Source organism: Planococcus citri, chromosome 4, assembly GCF_950023065.1.
Source record: "Planococcus citri chromosome 4, ihPlaCitr1.1, whole genome shotgun sequence".
In the NCBI taxonomy this organism is placed as follows: Eukaryota; Metazoa; Arthropoda; class Insecta; order Hemiptera; family Pseudococcidae; genus Planococcus; species Planococcus citri.
Window position 1 is genome coordinate 1,954,902 of NC_088680.1, and position 26,349 is coordinate 1,981,250.

At 33.8% G+C, this 26,349-nt stretch overlaps 1 protein-coding gene across 1 annotated transcript in view; it reads right to left on the reverse strand.

Moving 5' to 3' along the window:
• The window catches only part of LOC135846057 (sodium-dependent nutrient amino acid transporter 1-like), a 95,035-nt gene that overhangs the window by 6,557 nt on the left and 62,129 nt on the right, over positions 1 to 26,349 (reverse strand). Inside the window, exons 3-13 of the mRNA XM_065365032.1 lie at positions 14,281 to 14,401; positions 10,094 to 10,225; positions 9,588 to 9,742; positions 9,430 to 9,464; positions 6,018 to 6,119; positions 5,431 to 5,590; positions 1,862 to 1,965; positions 1,533 to 1,776; positions 1,302 to 1,427; positions 1,023 to 1,220; positions 715 to 888 (exon numbers count right to left, since the gene is read on the reverse strand). Of these exons, the coding sequence (XP_065221104.1) occupies positions 715 to 888; positions 1,023 to 1,220; positions 1,302 to 1,427; positions 1,533 to 1,776; positions 1,862 to 1,965; positions 5,431 to 5,590; positions 6,018 to 6,119; positions 9,430 to 9,464; positions 9,588 to 9,742; positions 10,094 to 10,225; positions 14,281 to 14,401 (1,551 nt within the window). The remainder of the gene's footprint in view (positions 1 to 714; positions 889 to 1,022; positions 1,221 to 1,301; positions 1,428 to 1,532; positions 1,777 to 1,861; positions 1,966 to 5,430; positions 5,591 to 6,017; positions 6,120 to 9,429; positions 9,465 to 9,587; positions 9,743 to 10,093; positions 10,226 to 14,280; positions 14,402 to 26,349) is intronic.

The following is a 26,349-nucleotide window of genomic DNA, read 5'->3' on the forward strand; positions in this document are numbered from 1 at the left end:
AAATATTGTTGAAATGGCGTAAAAATCAAAAACGATTTTCAAAAAAAGAGTAAAATATTTCAAAATTTAAGCAAATTTCCAAAAAATAATTGATGGAAAAAAAACAACAAAAAACCTAGTAAAACTGAGAAAATTTTTACAAAACTAGCTTAAAAAATTGAAAGTCGTGGAAACACTCAAAAATGACCAAAAATTGATGCAACATTGTCAAATTTAAGCAACACTTCGCCAAATGCCACAAACATGAATAAAATGTCTAAAAAATTGATCAAATATTATCGTAGAATGGAGTAAAATAACCATTGAGCAAAAATGAGATAAAACACTGTTTTAAAAAAAAAACATTAAAACGACTAAAAATGGCTAAAAAGTTGATAAAATATTTCGGAGTTTGAGTAAAAAAAAAAACCGTTTCCAGATTAATAAAAATTCTCCACCCTCGACTTCAAAAGCTTGAAACATTGAAATAAAATTTTTAAAAAAACTCTACAGAATACTCGCTGCCTTAACTTATTTTTATTTATTTCTTCATCAGTAAAATAATAATAAAGAAATGTCTACTTTCAGAATTCCAGAAATTCACAAAATCTCGAGTTTTTCAATTAGCCAGTGAAATTTAGATAAAATTTGAACTTTACGATGAATCTTTCAAAGCCTGAATCAATCCCCCCCCCTCATCTTCATTTTTCCTATTTAATTAAAGCGAAATCTTACCTGACTTAGATTATAGTCGACTTGCGAAAACACCTGCCACGCGCCCATCGCGATAATTACGATCCACGAGATCACGTAAATAATCCAGCCAACGATACTCAATCGAAACGAATCCGATTTTGTGTACGTTGCTTCGGTCGACGAACCGCTAAACCACGACCATACTTCGGTCACCTGTGTGGAAAAAAAAACGTCAAAAATGATTAAATTTTGCCAGTTTTGTTCATTTAAAATTCAAAATTACATCCAACAGTAAGAGGCTGACGAAAAAAAACACCAAAATAAACACGAATAAGTATAACACTAACCGTAAGTAAAAATGGACACAGGAACCACAACGTCTTCCAAATAATGTTCAGCTTGTAACCGAGCACAAATTCGAAATCATTGGCCAACGATTCCAGCCCATAGAACCATACAAATGCGACAACTTCCAGCACAGTTGTGGTCACAATCAGTTTGCCCACAGTGTAATGATCGAATAATCTGACCATGGCGAAGTTATCCTATTAACAAAAAATTAAACATGAATTAATCGTCTCATCTATGTCGTTGACAGGCAAGTGCAAAATAATTATCAGGCTTACAGGTAACAAGCAAAAGCATCCGGCACCGAAACAGATACCGCACACAATCGACGAAATCCTCCACCATTTCCATTTGCTCTTCGTTTCAACAGTGATGCCAACGATGACGGTGTAAATTAATGAAATCTACGCATTCGAAACACATAATCTCCGGATAAATTAACATCATCGAATTCATTGTAGGTACATACAAAGGTACAAATACACCAATCAACGGCTTCTCGCTCTTACCATACTACTGAATCCGGCTAATATAATAAACAAGTACGCCATGAAAGCCCACAACTGAGCGAATTTCCCGTAGCATTGCGACATGACGTCGTAAATCAGCGTCAGAACGAATAACTCCTGCGTCTGAGACATCTGTACAGGCTTTCCTCCGGTAGCGACGGTCAGGTCTTCTATCCACATATATACAACGGCCACGAAACTCATACCGACCGCCAGATTGACTAGCATATAGAATACAGACGTCCTGCGAAAGTGTAAAATTACAAATTACTCGTAGATTAGAAAATAGTTCGGGAAATTGGATTCTACCTATTGCCAGAATGACTTACCAGAAAGGGTTATTTTTCGGATATAAACGTCCGGCGCAGGTTGTGATGTTGCCCAAACCTATGTGCGTTGAGAGGAAGAACTGAATCAGAGCTGCGTACCATATCTGGAAATTTAATCGCAAAATCGTTACTTAAAAATCAAACAGAAATGAAAATAAAAGTAAATTTTCCCAATTTTAAACAAGTCGAGTCATTTCACGTCGAATTTGTAAGTTTTCGAGTTTAGTTCCTCCAATTTTGCTCAAATTTATTTCGTAGGTTCTTCGCATTCGGGGCTCGTACTTGAATTTTTCCAAAAAACTAACTTCAGTGACCAAAAAAGTTCCAAAAATTAACCAAAAACTGATCAAATAGCTAATAATTAACAAAACGCGAGCAAAATACAAGTATTTTAATTTAGAAAAAAATCACCAAAAAAAAAAAACATAAAACAATTTTTGATTTAAATGTGACATAAGTAAAAAAAAATTACGAAATGAAACATTTCAATAAAAATGTAATTATGAAACTTGATTGAGTATTTGACAATAATTTAAGCTTTAGTAAAGAAACAAGGCACGATACTCTTAGCAAATTTTTGTCAATTTTCAGCAAGAAGCAAAGTTTTGACGTTTTTTGGGCATAAGTGATACTTTTGTCATTTCTAACGAACAAATGAGACTTTTTTGTAATTTTTTGGTAAAATAAAACTGGCAATTAAAAGAAAAAATTGTAATTTTTGACAATTTCTAGCAAAAGAGCGAGACTTCTTTTTAGGTAATTTTTGATAAAAAGCGAAACGTTGACAATTTTATGGTGATTTCTGGCAAAAAAAAAACGAGACATCTTTTGGTTAATTTGTGGAATAAAGTAACACTTTTAGCCCTTTTTGGAATTTTTTTTTCGCAAAAAGACGACATGTTTCAACATGTTTTGGCAAGAAAACGAGACTTTCTAGCAACTTGGCACAAAAATCGAGATTTCTGGTTATTTTTAGCAGAAAAGTGAGGCTTCAAAGTAATAATTTTTGGTAAAACGAAATTTTTTCCAATTTTTAGCTTAAGGAGAGATTTTTTTGGTTAATTATTGAAGAAAACAGCGACGCTTTTTCGAAATTTTCATAAAAAAAATTGGGTTTTTTTGCAACTCTTTGGATAAACTTTGGATAAAAACAGGTGAAAATTGAGCAATTTTTTATAAAAAATCGCAACTTTTTGTTCATTGTTGGAAAAAATTGATTTTTTTCTCAATTTATTTTAGAAACGTTTAATTTTTCTGCAACTTTTGAGGAAAAAATGCTCGCTTTTTGGCAATTTTTGCGGAAAAATCGAGTATTTTTGGAAATTTTAGGCAAATATAAGTAGGCCCCTAAAGCAAAACATTTTGTGCAATTTTTTGCAAAAAAACTGGTAAGTGGGAAAAATGGGGCTTTTATAAACTGTTTTGCAAAAAAGTAAAATTGTAGGATTATTTTTGAAGAAGAAAATTTTTTTGAATTTTTTTTTACAAAAAAATTTTTGGCAATTTTTTGGAGAAAATACAAGCATTTTTGGAAATTTCAAGCAAATATAAAGCAAAACATTTTTGCAATTTTTAGCAAAAAATTTGATAATTGGGAAAAATTGGACGTTTTTAAACTGTTTTGCAAAAAAATGAAATTATAGGATTTGTATTTGAAGAAAAAAAAAACTATTTTTGGATTTTTTTTTAGCGTGAAAACGGCAATTTTGAACAATTTTTGGCCAGAAACACGACTTTTTAACAATTTAAGCAAATCAATGGGGGGGGGGGGCTTTTTGATAATTAGGTACTGATCAAAAGCAGAAACTTTTGGCCAATTTTTAAAAAAAAGTGAGCTTTCTTGTATACAAAAACAACTTTAAACTATTATTGGCAAGAAACGAAACTATTTTGGTCAATTTTTGAAACAAAGTAAACTTTTTTGGAATTTTTATCAAAAAAAAAAAAAAAATTCAACAATTTTTGGCAAGAAACGAGTTTTTTTTTGGAAATTTTGTCAAAAATCCAGATTATTTGGTATTTTTAGCAGAAAAGCGAGACTCGAGGGAGAGTTTTAGTAAAACGAGCCAATTTTCATGTAGCTCAAAGCAGGATTTTTGATCAATCTTTGAAGAAAAAAACGTTGATTATTCGCAATTTCTGTTTTAAAAAACAAAAACTTTTTGCAACTTTTTTGTTTAAAAAAAAAACGACTTTTAGAAAATACTTGTAAAAAAAGGTGAATCTTGAGAAATTTTTAGCACAAAATCAGGACTTTTTATCAATTATTGGGGAAAAAGTTATACTTTTCCCATTTTCTCAATTTCCATTAAAAATGTTTGATTTTTTCGCAACTTTATGAATACTTTTTGGTAATTTTTGAAAAAAAAGGTGTAAATTTTTGAAAATTTCTCACAAAAAAGCAAAACTTTTGGGTAATTTTTCACAAAAAACGAGAGTTTGACAAACAATGATTTCTGGCAAAAAAAAAAGAGACTCTTGGTTAATTTTCAAAACAAAGTAAACCTTTTTCAAATTTTTCACAAGAAAAAATTCCCAGAAATTTTTGGCAAGAAACGAGACTTTTTGGCAACTTTGTCAAAAATTGAGATTTCTCGGTATTTTCAACAGAAAAAGTGAGACTTAAGGGCAATTTTTCATAAACCGTGAATCTGTTCCAATTTTCAGCTGCAGCAGAATTTTTTGTCAATCACTGAAGAAAAAAGTGATCCATTCTCACAATTTTTATCAAAAAAATTAGAACTTTAAGCAATTTTTTGCACATTATTGTCAATTATTGACAAAAAAAGTTGTACCTATTCTCCTCAATTCATCATATCAAAAAAGTTGAAGGTTTATCAATTTTCGAGAAGTGGGGATTTTTTGGAGATTTTTCTCAAAATAACCAACATTAATTTCGCGTAATTTTTTGAAAAAAAACCAGACTTTTTCCTAAATTTTAAAAAATGGTTCTTTTTGAAAATATATAGCAGAAAAACCAAAACTTTAGGACCATTTTTGAAAAAAAAAAACATCTTTTGGAATTTTTTTCCTTAGAAGAAAACTACAACTCTTACAAATTTTTCGTAAAAAATCAGATTTTATGGCAATTTTGAAAAAAATTCAGATTCGCATGTACTTACTTTTTTTTGACAGAAAGACAGACTTTGAAAATTTTTGCAACAAAAGTAGTGTTGCCAGTGGAAAAAGAATACAAAAATGTACATTTTCGCTGATTATTCACTCGCCCAATGTTGATATTACCTATTGGCATTTTTTCTTTCTTCCTTCATCAAAAAATTAATGCCAAATTTAGAAAAAAAAAATTGGAATAGTTTGAAAAATATTTGTTTGAAAAAGAAAATAATCGAGGAAGCACGGATTTTTTATGATTTTTACGACTATGGATTTTTCGTGAAGGAATTCGCAAAACCATTGAAAATGAGTGAGGGAATTATTTTTTTGATTCGACCCCTCGAACGCGTTTTCTCCCAGATTTTTCTCAATTTTTGGTATCTAAACTGAACCCAAAACTGAACTGAGTTCACAGAGAATAATCTTACAGCAATAGTTAAGATACCAAAACGAACCTCAAACGACAGCAACGATTCCCACTGAATATCCAGCAAACTCCGTAACCCATTCGTATTCCTCTGAATACCTTCGGTTAATAAGGTAACAGCGATAAATAATGCGCTAGGGACTATGATACATGCGGATAATCGAAACGAATTGGCACTTTTGAATATACTGTAACAGAAGACGAGGAAATGAATGCAAACAAACAAACATAAAAGTACACATATATGTACTCGTATTCGTATTATAGCTAATGTACTAATCAGAGATACGTATCATGCTGTTTTAAATATACCTGCGATCGCATACCGTCAACCTTGACACCAAAACAATTATACGACGATCACGGTAATTAAAAAGTAAAGTAAAAAAAATTACACTATATAAATGGGTAAATGACTAATCACCGATATACGTGTGCGCATTCTTAATATTGTACTTGCACGCGTAATAACTTGGAAGACCTAATGCAATGCATCCAAGTTACCTATACCTTCAAAGTAAATCAATGAACGAATACTCTATCTACTGTATTAGGTACTCGTAAAATATCTCAGCTGCATTATTTCAATCTACATATTTTGAAGGGCTTACTCACCATAACATTATCAACGTCCAAACTATCAGTAGAAGACATATTTCAACTCCGAACCAGGCTACTTCGTCATCACCTCCGTACAAAGCTATTCGGCTTTCGTTCCTGTAAAAAAGAAAAAAAACAGCTGGTCAAAATCAATCGAGTTCAACTTCGAATCTCATGTTTTCAAGATACATATACATATATTAAAAAAAAAATAAGTACATAATCGTCGGAGAAGCAGAGATACGAGGAAAATCAAAAATTCCTCAATATCACTTTCAATTTTTTGGCATTTTGACCATATTCAAAGGCACTGGGGGGCTGGAGGGGTTGAACCGAAAAAAAGTATTCAAAATTCGAACTCAGCACATTCAGATTGACAACAATCGACATGGGCCAAAATTGAAGATTCGAGTGCCTTCCACGGGGCATATTTTAAACATTTTTGGATTTTTATACCTAAAATTTGAGCTTTGATTTTGTCAGTGTACACGAAATCGTAAAATATGCCATTTTTCAGGGACCTAAATCAACTTTGGTACCTTTATTGTGAAGAAATTCAAAAATTCTGGAGAAATCGGAAATCGTGCCAGAGGCTCCAGATTGGCTCGAAACGATGAAATTCAATTCGGAAAAATTTATACTTATTTCCGTACTAAAATTCCTCATTTTTATTCTAAAAATAAAATTTTAAAAAAAATCATAAATCGTCCAAAAAAAAACAATTTTGGATTTTTAAAAAGCCACTAAAAAATTGAAAAATCAATTTGAGCAGCTAATGTGATCATAAACATTTCAAAATATAAAATAAAAAATGAAAATAAATAGCAATACAAAAATTGAAATATCTTGGTTTTCAATTTTAAAAAGTTGAACTAGGTGTTTTGAAAGTTTTTGGTAAAAAAAACTATGATTTTGGCAATTTTTTGGCAACAAAGTGAAAAATTTTGCAATGTATGGTAAAAATAATCAATTTTTAAAAAAGGTGAGATTTTTTGGAATTTTTTGAAAAAAAAATTATTGCTGAAATACAACAGTTTTTTGGTCAATTTTTACGAATAAATAATCAAGAATAGAATATTATTGCAAAAAGGAAGCCTTTGGAAATTTTAGTAAAAATTAGTAGGTACTTTTGGAAAAAAGCGAAACATTTGGGTAATTTTTGAAGAAAAAAGTTTAAACTTTTTAGCACACTTCGCCAAAAAGCAAGACTTGGGACAATTTTAGTAAAAAGAAATGGGCTTTGTAATTTTCGGCAAACGTGTTAAACATTCTAACAATCTTTGAAAAAAAAAGTGAAATTTTTTGACAATTTTCTACAGAAAGCAAGCCTTTGACAATTTTAGCAAAAGACAGCACTTTTTGGCAAAAAGTTTGGCTGAAAATTGTTGTATGTATTCTTGACAAAAATTTTGAAAATAGCTCAAAAATCTTGGTTTTTTGACAAAACGGCACACTTGCTGAAACTCATCTCTATATTCATTTTCTCCAGTAATTTCCAAAAAGTCTTGCTTTTTGCCCAAAATTGTCAAATCTTGCTTTTAACCAAATATTGCTAAAAAAAAAAATCTCGTAAAAATATGTAATAGTATCACTTTTCTGACTTTTACAGGACTTTTTTAGAAATCAAAAAAATTAAAAACTGTAAAGGAGGCCAGACAGGTCAATGACCTTAGGAGACCTGACAGTAGAGAAGCCAGATAGACAGGTCAATGACCAGACGGCCTTTAGAATTCAGACAGACAGGTCAATGACTTTAGGAGACCAGACAACTCTCCAGACAGTATTTATAAGCCAGGCAGGTCAATGACCTTAGAAGACCAGATGTCCTTTAGAATTCAGACAGACCGGTCATTGACCTTAGGCCTTCAGCCGGCATTAAGAAGCCAACCGGGCAGGTCAATGACCTTAGGAGACCTGACAATCTTGAGAAGCCAGATAAACAGGTCAATAACCAGACGGCCTTTAGAATTCAGACAGACAGGTAAGAGACCAGACAGCTCTCCAGACAGTCTCTATAAGCCAGACAGGTCAATGACCTTACTAGTTAGAACAGATGTCCTTTCATTGACCTTAGACCTTCAGAAGCCAAATAGGCAAGTGAATGACCTTAGAAGACCTGACAGTCTTATGAATTCAGCCAGACAGGTCAATGATCTTGCTAGTTGGAAGACAGAAGACCCATAATTGTCTTTTAGAATTCAGACAGACCGGTCATTGACCTTGAGCCCCCAGACAAACTTCAGAAGCCAAACAAACAGGTTAATGACCTTAGGAGACCTGACAGTCTTAAGAAGCCAGATAGACAGGTCAATGACCAGACAACCTTTAGAATTCAGACAGACAGGTCAATGACCTTAGGAGACCAGACAGTCTTTATAACTACTAAGCCAGACAAATCAATGATCTTAGAAGACCAGATGTCCTTTAGAATAATCAGACAGACAGGTCATAGACCTAAGGACACCAGACAGACCTGCGGACGGCCTTCAGAAGCCAGACAGGCAGGTCAATGACCTTACATGACTAGACTGCAGAAGCCAGACAGGTAGGTCAATGACCTTAGGAGACCTGACAGTCTTAAGAAGCCAGATAGACAGGTCAATGACCTTAGAAGACCAGACAGCTCTCCAGACAGTCTTTAAAACTTATAAGCCAGACAAGTCAATGACCTTAGAAGGCCAGATGTCCTTTAGAATTTAGACAGACAGGTCATTGACCTCAGGAGACCAGACATACCTCCGGACGGCATTTCAGAAGCCAGACAAGCAGGTCAATGACCTTAGATGACTAGACCACAGAAGCCGGAGAGGTAGGTCAATGACCCCAGGAGGCCGGACAGATTTACAGACGGCGTTAAGAAGCGAGCTCTCCTCCTTCCCTCCCTACACGATTTGAAACAGTTTCAAACCGTTTTGAACAGTTCTGGAGCCTCCAGCACATTCTTAAAAAAATCTAAAATTCACACAAAACTTTTGCCCAATAAATTTGAAAATTTGAAATATACTTTTTACTCTAATTCCAACATGCTGAGTCGATTAAGGATGCGTTTAAGTCGCTCTAGAGCCTTTGACAATTCTCTGAAAATTTCAGTACCTATCCCAAAACATGTCATAAAATCTGTCAAAATGAACTTTAACCTTTTAAAGGCGTTTAGGTAGTTTCAAAAATTGCAAAATCCGAAAATCGATTGTTGAAGGCTTCAGAACCGCTCAAAACCATCACCAATTCCAATTATTCAAATATTTTAGAGTTTGATGATTTTTTAAAATTTTCTACAAAAATTTCAAATCGCACTGGAAGGGCTAAAATAAAAATTTTGGTTATACGTGGTTGTTTTGTGCGTACAAATCGAAAGAAGTCAGCTCAAAAGTTTCCCTTGTACGAATATCCTTCTTATTCAGATGTGTAAAACTCGATGTCAACTCACCTAAAGCATAACTTCTGATACTCCGCCAAATCCGTCTGCAAAAAAAAAAAAAAGAAAATCAAAAACAAATTAATTTCAAAATTAACAATTTGCCTGGCTCGCATTAGCCAGCATCTTTAATAATTACATATTTGTTACGTTGCATAAAAAATACGTACCTGAGTGGTAAACCTTGGTAACAATTTAGTAATACATTGAGATGTTGGTAAAGGTTGATACAGGCTCCATATCGAGTAAAATATAGCATTTACCATAAGAATAGGATAATACAGGCATAATATCGTACATGAAAGTAATTTTACAACGCCGACACCTGAAAAAATGAAAACACACGTGGTTAAATGACTCGCCGCGCCGAGTCGACTTGAATTTCAGTAAAGTGCTAAAGGTGCCGATAACTCGACCGTAAAATGTACTAATAAGACGTTTGTTTGTACACACGCACGCACACACGTGCTACCTCGTACGTAAAATTACGCCAAAAAGGACCAACAACTTATGGCAGCAGGTCCCGTAGCATTTGCACGTGCCATATGCCAGCATCTTTTATGGATGTACAACTTTCATTAACTTCAAGTTGCTCCATAAACGAGACAATTGTCCAGCCATGAACGTATACGTGTACATACAGTTACAAGGTAAAAAAAAGAAAAGATGACATTACCTTTAAATAATGGTACAGCACGCCACAGCTTCGTGGTCCCCTGTTGACAAAACTGTCCCAACGTGATTTCCAAAAAGCTCAGAGGTATTCCTAGGATAATCGCTATACAAATATACGCCACGAAAAAGGTACCTACGCAAACAGACAAATCAAAGCAACCAACGGTTAAAAAAGCTAAATAGGCACACATTATAATTCTCAGGTACAGGTACAGGTACCATAGGTACATGAGGTAGGTAGAGGTACACAACAAATCAAACAATAAAGCCTGCCTCTACACGCTCTCTTCGGTGCACACGAGTCAAAGAGAGTCTCGAGAGAGGCCGTAAAAAATTCACAATACTGAAAAACATCCATTGAACTCGAATCAGGTAATTTGGACCACAATGATCTAATCCACGTCTACGTCTACGTCTCGTACTTCGTACATATATTTATAAGTACTCTGTATATGTTTATCTATACTCGTACTGGTATCTGCCCTGGTCGTTTGTTTACGCGGACGCAATTTCGTAACACGTACATAATTTTGCATACAATTGAACTCGCTTCGAAGGCGTTTCGAGAGTACCTCTATGCCTATAGTCTCGGTCCTCGGACGCGAGTGTTTGTAATATCCACTATCTAGCTGGGTATTCTCCAGCTCCAAGGTATACCACAGTACTCTTATTTTTATTCTAAGAACAGAATAGTGAGACAGTGAGAGAATGAAACCGGTCGACAAAATTACGTATTTCGTTCCAAAACGCTGGACGAGACATGAGGTACCATACCATGTCAAAACGAAAAATGACAACGTCCAAAGGTGTCAAATATGGAGAATATGGGAGCGTTCTGAGTGGGCCCTTTCCCTCTACCATGTACACATACACATATACAGCTATCTCTATCAATGCAACAAGAATATTTAAAGCAATGAAAGAGTTTCTCAATTTCGTTCACATCAAAGTGCAATTTTCGTCGGTTTTAATTCTGTGATAAATTACGAGGGAGACTTTTGAAAGAAATCTCAGATTGTCAAACTCAGTGTCTGATTTTAAAACAAAAAGTTTCGACTTTCAACTTTGCTATAGGCATCTTCTTTCAGATGCCAAAAGTGGAAGAAATTTTACTTGACCAGCCAAAATTTCAGATGGTACAATTCATTTTTTGATTTTTCGTGAATTTTTGAAAATCAAATTTCAGCCAAAAAAAATACCTACCTATGTGAAAAAAATTTAAAAAATCCAAAAATGTTTCCAAAGTAATCTAGAAAGTTGAAATAGCCGTTCTGGAGCCTCCAGTAGCATTTTAGAAATTCCAGATTTACAAAAAGTGCCATGAAAACTGTCTAAATTCGATTAACCGACTATACACGTAATTTTTTCAAAATCCGTTTCCCCATTTTCAGAATCGTTTATTTCACCAACGAATTCGTGATTGAAAATTTGGAGAACGTACCTCAAAATACACCTAAAACGCAAACTTCAACCGCCGAAATTACTTTTTTAATTTTTGACTAATTTTTAAAATTTCAAATTCGGCTCATTTTCCATGGGAAAAATCCAAATTTGACCTAATTAGGTTGAAGAGGCTACAATTTGGTATATATCTTATTCTCGACCTGCCGAGTGGATCGGCGACGGTTTCGAGCTGCTCTGGAGCCTTCAGCAGTGGATTTTCGGATTCTGCAGTTTTTGAAACTGAACACCTTAAGGAGCTGAAGTTGATTTTGACAGATTTCATGACATCTTTTGGAAAACTGGAATTTTCAGAAAATTCTTAGAAGCTTCAGAACGACTAGAAACCATCTTCAATCGACTCAGCATGGTAAGATTTGGGCATACTCGTACTTGTAAAATATATTTCAAATTTTAAAATTCATTGAGCAAAATTTTATGGTAATTTCCGATTTTAAAAATCCACTGGAGGTTCCAGAACTCCTCAAAACGATTCGAAACAGTTTCCAGTCGATTGAAGGGGCAGGGGAGAGTTCAAAAATATACAGCATTTCGAATTTCAGCTATCGAAGTTAATTTATTGACGGTTTGATTTTTTCCTATTTTTAGCCCTCAATTATTTTTTTGAAGAGTACAGCAGTTTCAAGTTCATTGAAAGTTGGATTTTTCGAGAGAAAAAGTTCTAAAATCCCTGCAACTAAAATTTGAAGGTTCAACTATTGAAAATTTATTTTCTGACTTTGTGGCCAAATTTGTATTTGGCATAAAAACGTATTTTTTAAATAAAAAAATGACGAAGTATTTCTACATTAAAATCGCAGGGCTCGTACTTGTACTTACTATTTGGCAACTGTTTAGCAATGAACCCAATTTTTTTGCAAATTATTGACATAAAAGTGAGAATTTCAAAGCAATTTTAGACAGAAAAGCAAAATTTTGACAATTTTAATAAAATGCAGAGCTTTTTTGGCAATTTTTGGCAAAAAAGTAAGTAAAACGTTTGAGCAATTTATGGAAAAAAATTGAACTTTTTGAACAATCTTATGCAATTTTGATAGAAAAACGAAACTTTTTGCCAATTTTCAGTAAAAAACTGAGATTTTTTATAGCAATTTTTGTCATTTGCACGAGATTTTAGAACATAATTTTGTGAAAAGCACGATTTGACAATTTTTCTAAAAAAGCAAGACTTTCTGGAAATTACTGGAGAAATCGTGATGGTTTTTTTGCAGGCGTGGCTTTTTGGCAACTCCTGGTAAAAAACCGAGACATTTTTGAGATATTTTCGAAATTTTTTGTTTCAAAAAACAACAATTTTCAGCAACTTTGGCAATTGAAGCGAAACTTTATACCAATTTTTAACAAAAAACTCAGCTTTTTCAACAATTTATGGAGAAAATTTTGCCCCAAAAAAAAGTGAGACATTAGGAACGTTTTACCAACAAGCGTAAATTTTTGATAGTAACTTCAACACATTTGATTAGGATTTAGTCTAATTTCGACCTCTGAAAATCAATTTTCATCATTTTAAGCCGGTCTGAAACCTCTAGAATGATGTTTTTTTTTTTTCATAAATGTTTAAAACTGTACAGATAAAGAAGGTGTGAATATGTTAGAAACTGTAAACATAGTTTCTCAAATTTTTTCAAAATCACCACATTTGGCAGGACATTTTTTAAGCATATCAAGATGTTTTTTCGGAGGAAAGCATGGAGGGGGGGGTTAAATTTTATATTTCAACTTTTCTGATACCTCACAAATCTCGAGGTTTTTTTTGGAAGGGAGTAAAGTCAAAAATACCCCATCACTTCGATTTTTCTTTTTTCACATTTTATGGGGAGAGGGGAAAAAACAATTTTTTTTCATGCTAATTTTGAAAAATTAAAACTCAACATTTTTTCCAAACAGAAAATTAAAAAAAAAATCAAATAAGAATGCCCTAAAATTGCGAGATGCGGAATTGAACAAATTGTTTCAGAAAATTTTCTCAAATATTTCAAACACAAAAACGCATTTTGAAGACCATTTTTGATACGAGTGAAAAAAAATGTATTCCTGGTCCTAAATTAAAAAAAAAAACAAAACATTTTGGCTTGCGAGGTAATCTTTAGAACTCACACTATTCGAATTGCACAAAACCAAGTTGGATCGAAAGATTACGTCCTTTAACACCCCCCTCCCCTCTAGACAAAATTTCAGGCGTTAAAAATCACCTTTTGGATTTTTGCAAAATTTGGGAAAATCAAAAAAAAAAACTGTTCTAAGGAAGATTTCTAAACTTTTTCATGAAACAGAATTTTCATGAGCAAAGTGAATAATATGCAAAATAATTCCTTCAATTCAACTCCCACACAATATCCCACTAACTTTTCAGCCATTCCAGAGCCTCCAGTAGTTTTTGAAATTTCTCTAAAAACTTCAAACCACTCTGGAAAAGCCAGCAATAAACTTTAGGATCTATAACTTTTGGTTGGTGCTTATGAGCATTCCCTGGACCGTTTAAGTAGGTTTACCGAAAAATTACAGGAGAGTGAGTTCAAAAATTAATGTTTGACCAATTGAGTTTGAATGGCCATTTGGCCAAAAATTGAGAGATGAACCTGTTTGTTTACAAACTACTGAAAAAATTCGTAATTCTAGATGGTTGCAAATTAAGGTTCTTATAAGGCAAATCAAATCAATATAGTCGAATCTACATAAATATTACATATTGTAAGTATACTTAGATGAGTATAATTGGACACTTACCGCCTCCGTGAAGGAAAACAGTACCCGGAAGTCGTAACACATTGCCCAGACTAGCCGTCAACGAAATCGTCATAAACAACGTGCCAAATATCGGGAAACATTTCGCACCGCAGAATCTCAACTGAACATGCAACAAACAAAATGCACACATGTGCGATTAATAGACGTACATTACATACAATACACTTACGACTTACGTATCTACATAAAATACTATAATATGTTATCCTGCTGTACGTAAGTATAAATGCAACAAAATGAGCTCGACCTGATTTTTCCAGCCAAATGATTCCAGCTTTACATATGTTTATGTACGTACTACGTACCAGGTCTTACTGCAAGTTTTAGTCATCAATTCATTATACTTTAGTATACCTAGTACCTACTACATATAATATTGGAAAAACACCTTTCGCAGGCCACTCCGCAACTTCACGCCTCGCTGGAGCACAACGCATCATCTGTGCTCCACCAATCCTAGCCGTAGCCCCAGCCCCAGCTTCATCAAGTACGCATAAATCATTCCTCAAACTACTTATTGTTTTTCTTTTTCATTTACGATCGATGGCAAGTATGTAAACGTACTCGTACATGTGTATATTTGTGTGAAATCATGCACACACGAGGACACGACGATAAACTAGTAGGCTATAATACGAACACATGTACATTAGATAGGTACTAATAGGTAGGATAGGATGTACTTATGTGAACTACTCGTACATAGTACATCGCGTACAATTACCTTATACCAGACGACGTAATAATTGTCAACACGATAACTCAACTAAACAATACACTTTTTTTCTTTCATACTCGTCGAGCTTCCAGGCCCGTATAACGTAGGTTTTTTTTGTCCTTTCTTCACCGCACCCAGTCCACACAGACTACCGAACCTATCTAAATTATTTATCGACCAAACATGGTGTATAAAACAGGTAGTCGGTGGTAAGTACATGCATTACTTCAAGATATGATTTTTGAGGTAAATGACAAGTACATACAAAATGATTAATTTTTATCAAGTATTTTTTTATAATAACCATTCCCGTGAACAAACAAAAAGCAAAGAGATGCTCAGAAAAATAAACTTTCGAAATTTGAAGTATTCAAAAACGCCAAAGGAGAAAAAATTCTTCTGAGAAAATTAGAAAACTGTTTGAAAGTTCCATGTCTGCCTAATGAGCTTTTCTACGATACTATCAACTACCTACGTACATACATTGCGCATACAGCCATGTAGGATCTACCAAACTCGATGTAATATTTTGCAGAATATTTCATCACAATAATTCACTGGCATATATTCGCAAAATTTGCAACGTATGCATTGTTTGTAAGGTCAATAAGAACTACGTGAATCATAAGACTGTTGAGTATGCACAAATTGAAGCCTATTCACTTGTAGACGTATTATCAGTCGATTTGCTTGGACCTTTACCTGCAATGAAAAATGATCCAAAATATCTTTTAGTCGTAAAAGATGTTTTTACAAACCGAATGTGGCTACAAACGCTCTTCAATATCAAGAAAAAGTCAGTTTGTCAACGAATGGCTACAGTGATCTTTGATATTGAAAGCTACAAAGTAAGAATTAAGAAAATAATAACTGTGATAATGGGTCACAATTTATTGCTGACTCATGGTATAGCTTACTTGAAAATCATCAAATTCAAGCGGCCCATACCAGCGCATACAATCCACAATCTTCATCCATGGAAAGAACAATGCGCTGGATTGGAGATAAATTACGAGTCAAAACTAACAAGAACCACATTCCTTCACATTCGCATCTTGGATGGCAAGATGTTATCACCAAAATTGAGGACAAATTGAACAGTACACAGACTTCATTTGGATTCAAACCCAATGAAGCATGGGGCATCGCAGATGTTATTGGATTACAAATTCCCCAGACAAGCGTAAAATTCAACTTCAAGAAAGAACTCCTCAAAATTCACGAAAAAATGACAAAACCCAGTACTGGCAAATGGGGTGAAGTTGGCCGTTTTTCCAGGTTTTTTGGCTCTTACTTTTTAGATTATTAAGATAAAATAAAAATGTGGGTGATGGCTTATTTTGAAGCCCCAGGACTTGGTCTACAAGTGATGATTTTTTAAAAAATTGTTGGTGAACTTTTCGAGCTTTTTTTTCAAATTTGAAATCTGTCAGACTTCACACTGAAGTTGGGGTGAAGTTGGCCAACCATTTATTCAACTATTTTGATCAACTTTAACTGCATCTGAGGTGAATTGGAACAATATTATGTTTTTTAAGAACTTTTCAGAGTCAAAATTTTTGGTGAATTTGAAAAAAAAAAAAATCAAATTCAAGCTAAAAGTGAGAAAAAGTTGAAAAAAATCAGAATTTTACCAAAGTTACCTAGAAAGCTGAAATTTTATATGTACCCTTTTTCCAACCTGCCAAATTGATTGGAAATGATTTCAAACTGTTTTGAGCAGTTCTAGAGTCTCCAGCAGACTTTTTAAAATTCAAAATTTTCGCAAAATTTTGTTTTTTTGCCGCATTTTTAAAAAAATGAACCGATAGAACTGTGGAAGTACAACATTTGAATTCTACATGAAATTTGCTATAAAAAAAACGTTGCTTGTGGGTAAAATCTTCACTTAAATTTTTCTGCTGTACAAAATTTTGCATAAATTTGAATTTTTACAAAATTACCACTCATTTTCAAAAAATTGCATTGAAATCACATTTCATCAGAAGTGGCAGATAAAAAGCGTTAGATACATATTTGGAAAACGTTGCTCTACACGATGGTCCAAATCACCAAATGGGGTTTGTCTGTGAGTATACTGAGTGACACTACATTTGTCAGAAGCCCCAAAAAATTATTTTTGTCCGACTTCACTCCAGTGGCCAACTTCACCCCATTTGCCAGTATTCCATCTGTTTCAACTGAAAAATGCCTTGAAGAAACGCTTAATCCCGACATCAATTTAATATTCGATACAGATGGATATGTCCGAGTTACAGCAGACAGAGCCAGCTCAAAAAATGGTGATGCGAATGTGATTGCAGGAATAGGTATTTGTTTTGCTCTAGACTCAATTTTGAACATTTCTGAACGTATAACAAATACTCAATACCCAATTTTGAATAATCTTGCTGAACTGATTGCAATACGCACAGCTCTTCAAGTTCTCAAGGAAAATGACATTAAAAAAGTGAAATTATTGAGCGACTCAAACTACGCCATTGACAAAAAATCTCGCTCCTTCGAGCAAAATTAGTGCTCTAAAGTTTGATTTTTTTCTAAAAATTGAAATTGTCAAAATGTCTCTCTTTCTATCAGATATCGCACCTCAGGAGTAATAAGGTTACATCTTAAAAAAGTGAAATTTTACAGGAGAGTGATTTTCTTTTTTTGAAAAACTTGATTCATTATTTACATATATCCAGTGTTGGAAAAAAAACGTTTTTTTTGAAATAAAACAAAAAACAGTTTTTTTTGTATGTTTAAAACAAATTTTTTGTTTTAAACCAAAATTCAAGTGTAAAATTTGACCTGTTTTAAACGTGTTTTAAACGTTTTTTAAAACACGTTTAAAACAAAAAATTCGGTTTTTTTCAATATGTAAATATGGTTTTAGATTCAGAATTTTTTGGTACTTCATAACTTTGTTTGATTTTATTGTTCTTGTTCGATCAAAAAATGTAAATAAAATTCAAAAAGTATAATTGCCTCTAGGTTTAGGTACCTATGGATTTTGCATAATCTATAATAGATTATGGATTGTCAATTTTTTTTTTTTTACAAAAAATATTATAAAATAAGTTTTTGAAAATCCAGCTGTTTTTTTTACCGGATTGTACCTAAACAGATTAAAATTGAAAATCCATAATCTACTGGGGTAGTAGATCATAGGAATGGATTTTAAATTTTACTTAATCAGACATGAACTGACAATCCAGCTGGAATCCCAGAATTCAGATTACGGATTCTTTATTTCTTTTCTTGTAAAATCCATAATTTAGATAATGGATTCTTGTAAAATCCATGTTTAAAAAAAAACATTATCATTTAAAATTTTTTTTTGATAATTCTATGGTCAAAAATCTCAAAATCATTGAAAAAAACAAAAAAAACGAGGTCTAAAAAAAAACAAGTTTTAAACAATAAAAACAGTTTTAAATAGAAAATATGTTTTAAACAACAATGTTTTTTTCTCAGCATTTAAAATAGCTGTTTTAAACAATGTTTTAAACGATCGAGTTTTAAACAACCAACACTGCATATATCAACTTATAATTAATTGTGAGGAATGAATAGCACCTCATTTTAAAGATCTGGTATCCTACCTTCATTTAGCATAAGAACACTTTGAAAAATAAAATCTCAAAGAGGAAATATTTCAATGTGTGGAAAACATTTTGAGTTATAATCTTTCATTAAAGTTGATGTGGAGGCGAAAGGAAGCGTCCAAAAAAAATTTCACAGTAACAAAGTTGTAGAGAATTAAATTTCCAATCGACTTAATGTCGCTAGTTTTTTTCTAGAATGCTTAGTTTTTGAGTTTTTCTCAAAAAACTAAAATTTCATCATATCTGCAAATTCATTTTTCTGAAAAGTGATCAATTTAAAATTTTTTTCCATTTGGTACAAACCAATAAAAAATGCACTCCTTGTGACTATTTCTAACTGACAAACATTCAAAATAATCAAAACTGTTTGTCAACACTTTGTATGTACAAAATTTGCTCAAAAAAGTAGAGTTTTTTGAGATGTACCCTTATAACTCCAAATAACTTGCAATGTTGTTGGGATTTTGAGTTAGGCCATTTGCGTTTTTTACAAGATCTAGATAATATAGCAAACTCAAAGTGCTATTTTTGGTTGAGGGGGGGGGGGTCATACAAACCCCAAAAATGCAAAAACGTCAAAATCAATTTTTTTTGAAATGTAACCTTATTACTCCCGAGGTGCGATATGTAGTTGCAAAATGGTCCAATTTTAAAAAAAAAAATTGAGACAAAATTAGTATTTTTTTTGTTTGCCCAATGATACCGAAGCTGAATCCAAACGAGGCGTTAAAATTTTCCATTTCCAATCACGCATTTTCCATTCCATTCCATTCGCCATCCACAATTGGCCAGCTCGATGAATAGTCAAACGTGCAACGAAGCGTTTACCGCTATGTCCGATATGACTGACACTACTTGTACCTACTGTACATTTAAATGCATTCATTGTGATGTGTATAGCCAGCAGCCACCTAGACGCTAGACCTATACCTATGGTATCTCTGATTCGAATACATGAGCCATTGTTGATTATAGTACAAGTGTCGAGTACCTCTATGCGTGTATGAAAACCTCCCCGGAGTATTTGTGTAGTACCCAAAGTCCAAACCCATCACACACGCGTGTTCTACAATGAACCAGGACGTGTTTAGAGTGTTTCCGATATACCGAGCCTTCATCATCACAATCACAATCACCATCACCATCGTATAACGATCACGATAGCGATTCGAAAAAAATTATTACACTTGTCCCAGCACTGGCAGAGCTGCGTCGCGCTACATAACCGCTCAACAATAGCTCAATATATTCTATCGACCTTAATACCGGACTCACTATAAACGACAAAGATAGCAACAACAACAACAACAACAACAACAAAGGGTCACCCGATATTATTTTGTTAACGAGTCTTTCGAATGGACTCGGAATACAGATGATTTTCTGGTACCGAATACACCGACCGATACGGTACACGTTGAAGACACCTTATTCTTACGAGTAGGTATGACAAACGCGTCAGCATCATCGAAAATATCACCAATGTCATGGTACAAACAGACACCTACCAAACCAGGCAATGGCGCCCGCGCATACTTTTACCTATTTTGCAAAGCACGTATTTCTAATTCGCGACAGTCGTCGTCGTCGTGACACCAACAAACAAAAAAAATACTCTCGATGGCCATCGCATAAGTACTCTAATGTACTTATTAATAATTTCACCTGCAGATAGGCCACGCAGAAAGGAAACAAGATACTATTATTTCAGATTCCAAAAACAAAAACAGCAATATCAACCAGGTCGAACAACCCGGAGTCATTTCATTTCAATTGTGCATGAAGATTCCATATTATAATATTTCTCATTCGCAGGCTTGAGCAGTTGAGCTAGATCTTGTCAAACTAGTTCGTCCTGTATAGCAATATTATCGTCATTCCAAGACACCAAGACCAAGTCCGCTGTTTACCGAATAAGAGTCGTGAAAAATTCTGGAAATCACATTCAATGGGAAACTACAGTCCAAAATTGAAATTCGGGCAGGAGCAAAGTAGGTATTGAAAAAATTGTAGTAAAATAAGGAGAAAAACAAACAAAGGACTGTTAGAAACGGTGAAAAATTGATAACATAATAGGCTACCAAATGTCGACAAAAATGCCTAAAAATCCATACTAAAAATTTAATTAATCGCTCGCGAGTTGATTCTGCTTCTCCTCCTGCTCCTCCTCCTCCTCACAACTCATGCCAATAATCGATTTTATTTGCACAAAAATCGTTCAAAATAATATTGTAAGGAATTAAGGATGGGGAAAATGTATGTCAAAATTTGATCCACCCCCCCCCCATTCTCTTCTGCTACTTTGTGTGGAGTTGACAAAAAATGCTTAAAAAAGGACTCTTCCGCCATTTTGACAAAAACCCCCTTTGCAATGGGGCAAAAAACTAATGTGTGGAGGAGGGGAGGGAGGAGTGTCCTGAAAAATTCCGAAATGAATATTCATCAAATTTTTGCACATTCTCTTGTTTCTCAAAAAAATTCTAAAAAGTTCCATGTTTTGCCAAAATTACGTGGAAAGCTCTTTTTTATAATCTTGATTTCAAAACAGTCCTGTTTTTGTTGTCAATACTGCAAAAGTATAGTTTTTGACCAAAAATTGACCAACAAACGTTTTGTAGTCGAAATTGCACAAAACATGTGCAAAAATTGCAAAAAAAGCCTCACCGTAAGCAAAAAACTGCTATATAAAAGTATTGTTTATTGCCCTAAATAATTAGAGAAGAAAAGACTTTTTTTTAAAATGATCAATATTATTATTATTATCATTCACAAACGGATTGAAGAATTTTTGGTGAATCTTTAGCGTACAAAATGAATAATTTTTGGTGAATCATTCGCTAACGAATTGAACAATTTTTGGTGAATCATTCGCGAACGAATTGAATCATTTTTGATGAATCGTTCGCGAACGAATTGATTCATTTAATTGATTTTTGGCAAATTATTCGCGAACGAACTGATTCATACAAGTGACTCGTTCTCGAATAAATCGATTCATTTAACAAATTTTTGGTGAATCATTCGCGAACAATTTATTTAAATAATTTTAAGTGAATCATTCGCGAACGAATTAAATAATTTTTGGTGAATCATTCGCGAACGAATTGAATAATTTTTGGTGAATCATTCGCGAACGAATTGAATAATTTTTTTTGAATTGTTCGCGAACGAACAGATTCATTCAATTGATTTTTTGCGAATCATTCGCGAATGAACTGATTCATACAAGTGACTCGTTTGTGAATGAATCGATTCATTTAATAAATTTTTGGCGAATCATTCGCGAACGAATTGAATAATTTTTGGTAAATCATTCGCGAACGAATTGATTTATTTAAATAATTTTAGATGAATCATTCGCGAACGAATTCAATCATTTTTTATGAATCATTCGCAAACGAACTGATTCATTCAATTGATTTTTGGCAAATTATTCGCGAACGAACTGATTTATATGTACAAGTGACTCGTTCGCGAATAAATCGATTCATTTAATAAATTTTTGGCGAATCATTCGCGAACGAATTGAATAATTTTTGGTAAATCATTCGCGAACGAATTCAATCATTTTTTATGAATCGTTCGCGAACGAACTGATTTATACAAGTGACTCGTTCTCAAATAAATCGATTCATTCAATAAATTTTTCATTTTTGGTGAATCATTAGTGAACAAATTGATTTATTTAAAAAATTTTAGGTGAATCATTCGCGAACGAATTGAACAATTTTTGGTGAATCATCCTCGAACGAATTGAATAATTGTTGATGAATCATTCGCGAACGAATTGAATAATTTTTTTTGAATTGTTCGCGAACGAACAGATTCATTCGATTGATTTTTTGCGAATCATTCGCGAACGAACTGATTCATACAAGTGACTCGTTTGCGAATAAATCGATTTATTTAATAAATTTTTGGCAAATTATTCGCGAACGAATTGAATAATTTTTGGTAAATCATTCGCGAACGAATTTGTTTATTTAAATAATTTTAGGTGAATCATTCGCGAACGAATTGAATAATTTTTGGTAAATCATTCGCGAACGAATTGATTTATACAAGGGACTCGTTCGCGATCACGAATAAATCGATTCATTTAATAAATTTTTGGCGAATCATTCGCGAACGAATTGAATAATTTTTGGTAATTCATTCGCGAACGAATTGATTTATTAAAATAATTTTGGGTGAATCATTCGCGAACGAATTGAATAATTTTTGGTGAATCATTCGCGAACGAATTGAATCATTTTTTATGAATCGTTCTCGAACGAACTGATTCATTCAATTGATTTTTGGAAAATTATTCGCGAACGAACTGATTCATACAAGTGACTTGTTCGCGAATAAATCGATTCATTTTTTTGGCGAATCATTCGCGAAAGAATTGAATAATTTTTGGTGAATCATCCTAGAACGAATTAAATAATTTTTGGTGAATCATTCGCTAACGAATTGAACAATTTTTTATGAATCGTTCTCGAACGAACAGATTCATTCAATTGATTTTTTGCGAATCATTCGCGAACGAACTGATTCATACAAGTGACTCGTTTGCGAATAAATCGATTCATTTAAAAAATTTTTGGCTAATCATTCGCCAACGAATTGAATAATTTTTCGTAAATCATTCGCGAACGAATTTGTTTATTTAAATAATTTTAGGTGAATCATTCGCGAACGAATTAAATAATTTTTGGTAAATCATTCGCGAACGAATTGATTTATTTAAATAATTTTAGGTGAATCATTCGCGAACAAATTCAATAATTTTTGGTAAATCATTCGCGAACGAATTCAATAATTTTTGGTGAATCATTCGCGAACGAACCTATTCGTAAGTGACTCATTTGAGAACGAATCGATTCACTTGATTAATTTTCGGCGAATCGTTCACGAACGAACTGATTCATACAAGTGACTCGTTCTCAAATAAATCGATTAATTTAATTAATTTTTGGTGAATCATTCGCGAACAAACCTATTCGTAAGTGACTCATTTGAGAACGAATCGATTCATTTAATTAATTTTTGGCGAATCGTTCACGAACGAATTAAAAAATTCATTTGCGAAGGAATTGAATAATTTTTAGAGAATCATTCTGTCACAAACGAATTGATTCGTACAAGTGACTCGTTCGCGAACGAATCGATTTATTTAATTGAATGGTTATGTCCATAAATTAATCAATTCGTTTATATATAAATGATTCCCTTAAATTAATTTATGCTCTCATGAACAATTCATTGAAAAATGAATCAATTTATACGTGAACAATAATATCGTTTGAAAACAGATCAACTTGGTCACGTTTACCTAGAAAACGATTGGACCAAATTTGATGAAAGATTACACTGGAAATTTGGCAAAATTTGATGGGTATTATGGAAACTCTCATGGGGTGACTTGGCACAAAATTCATTAAAAATTGAATTTCTCAGCAACATTGATTTCAAAGCCACACCTCAACACTTGAGAACCTTTTGGGAACCAGGACCTGAACTAAAACCCACCATCATCGCCAACAATTCAAATTCAAACGGTTTTCATCGCTAAAAATTCCTTCAAAATGGGAAGAAGATGGGCATTAGAGGTGCCTCTCAAGTCCATGCTCATCGGGATTGACCAACACAACTATACACTTTGTAGTTTGTACAGTACGAGGAAGACTGTACCACAGATTCATTTTTTCATAGCCCAGTTCACTGATCGTACCTCTAAATCCCATAGCAGGAAAACCTCGTCGATATACCTAGGATAACCTTCGATTTACATCTTCACAGCCATATTTCGCGCTTTCCCTCGTTGCAGCGATTCGAGTCAGTCCGCAATGGATGGCGATGACGATGGCGCAGTTGCGTAGAAAATCAATTCCTCAGCGAGAAGTCTACCCTGGATGGACCAAATCTTCTCGCACACCTGCATAGCTATAGCTCATACAGTTGCACATAACTCTTCGGTATTTAGGTACACGTACTTATATTATACATGGGTTCAGCTCTCATTACAAATTACAGCATGCTGCTGCGGTGCCATTGCCACTGGCCATGCTTCACATAATGGTGTGAATTTTTCTCACATCTCGCAATACGTACTACACCACGGACCAGGCTATACCGATTACGACATTTTTTTTTACAAAAAACTCGATTCAGTCGGTCTTCTCCATATAATCTGGTCTTGCTTCTGTGTGCTTGTGTTGTTGTTGTTGTTGTGTAATTAGAAGAGAAGATCTAGTATTTTTTATACTTAATCCGTTTTAAACCAGTAAATCGTACCGTATTAACCAATTAGTCATCGGTTAAATTCAACTCAATGGCGTTCTGCTGTTTTTTTCAACGTCGGCATCTTTATACACGAATATGTAATATTAATAAGCAGGTAGATAATATTATGAATGTTGTTAAGTATTACGAAGCTAATTGTACACACATATGCACATACTACGGGCAAACATTGCTAAAGTTTTGAGATTTCGAACTCGCAAGTTTTACGAGTGACTTTCAGATCGTTTGGAATAACCTGCCGAGTATTTTCAAAATACTTGAGTACAAAAAAAGAAATGAGAATCTGGTTCAAAAAAAAAAAAAAAAAAAATTGAAAATGTGGCTTTAAGAGGTAAGAAAATTCACCCAAAAAGAGAAGGAATCTGACAGCCCCGAAACAATTAGATAACTTCATAAATATCCCACCTCGAACCAAACTTACACATCGCCAACCAACAGATTCACCTACTTTTCTCTCCTGCAACCGCAGCAGCAGCATCAGCAATAGCCAGGTAAAGCGACAAAATCCTTGGTTGGACAGAACAGAGCAAATACAAATAGTACACTATGCATCATCTTCAATTGGTTTCGCTTCGCTCTCAAATACCTACACACACAGTATCAAGCCATATACACTGAATTGAATATACCTACAATGTCTGGTTCGTTTTGAAAATGCCCAAGTTTCGCCTGACCGGATCCAAAAGGTAGAAGATATTACTACTGCGTGGACAGGGACACCGAGGCTGCGGCTCGCGGCTGGGCCGAGGCGACGATGACCAATTGGATACGCACCTCATGATTGCCATGTCCATGTCCATGTCCGCATGGTTCAAGGTTGTTAACGAGATGTTAGTTTATATGTAGTATTGTAGATGAGAACTTTCATTTTTTTTTTTTGGAAGACTTCTCACTTTTTCCTATTAAGGTAGTCTTCGTTGAAAGGATGGTCAATTCGACAATTGGTCAGAGGAAGACCGAAGACGGATCTCTGGTCTTTGGATAAATGATCTTCGGATTATAGTTTTTAAAAATACTACACTTTGGCATCGCATTTCCGAATAATTAGAAGCCAATAAATGCATTTAGTCATTTTTCCAGGATTCATAGACTTGACGATGGGCAATCTACACTGATTCGATCGAAAATTTCAATTTTTACAGCCGCACTTTCCGACCTCAAACTTCCTATGAGAGTTCAGATTTTTTTATCGATAGTGAGTGGTCATTTTACATAAAAAATCAGCCTCTCTGGAAAATCTAGAATTTGACGCTCGCAAGTAAATTTTTCTCTGTGATTTTGGCGTTATTTGAAAACCGGGATTTCCAAAAAGTTGCTGGAGGCTCCAGAACGGCTTGAAACCATCCCCAATCAACTCAGCATGTTGATTTATTGTTTCCGAATTTTTTACGAAAAATAGGACATTTTTTGATATTTCAGCAAAAGTTAGGGCTTTCTGGCACTTTTGACTAG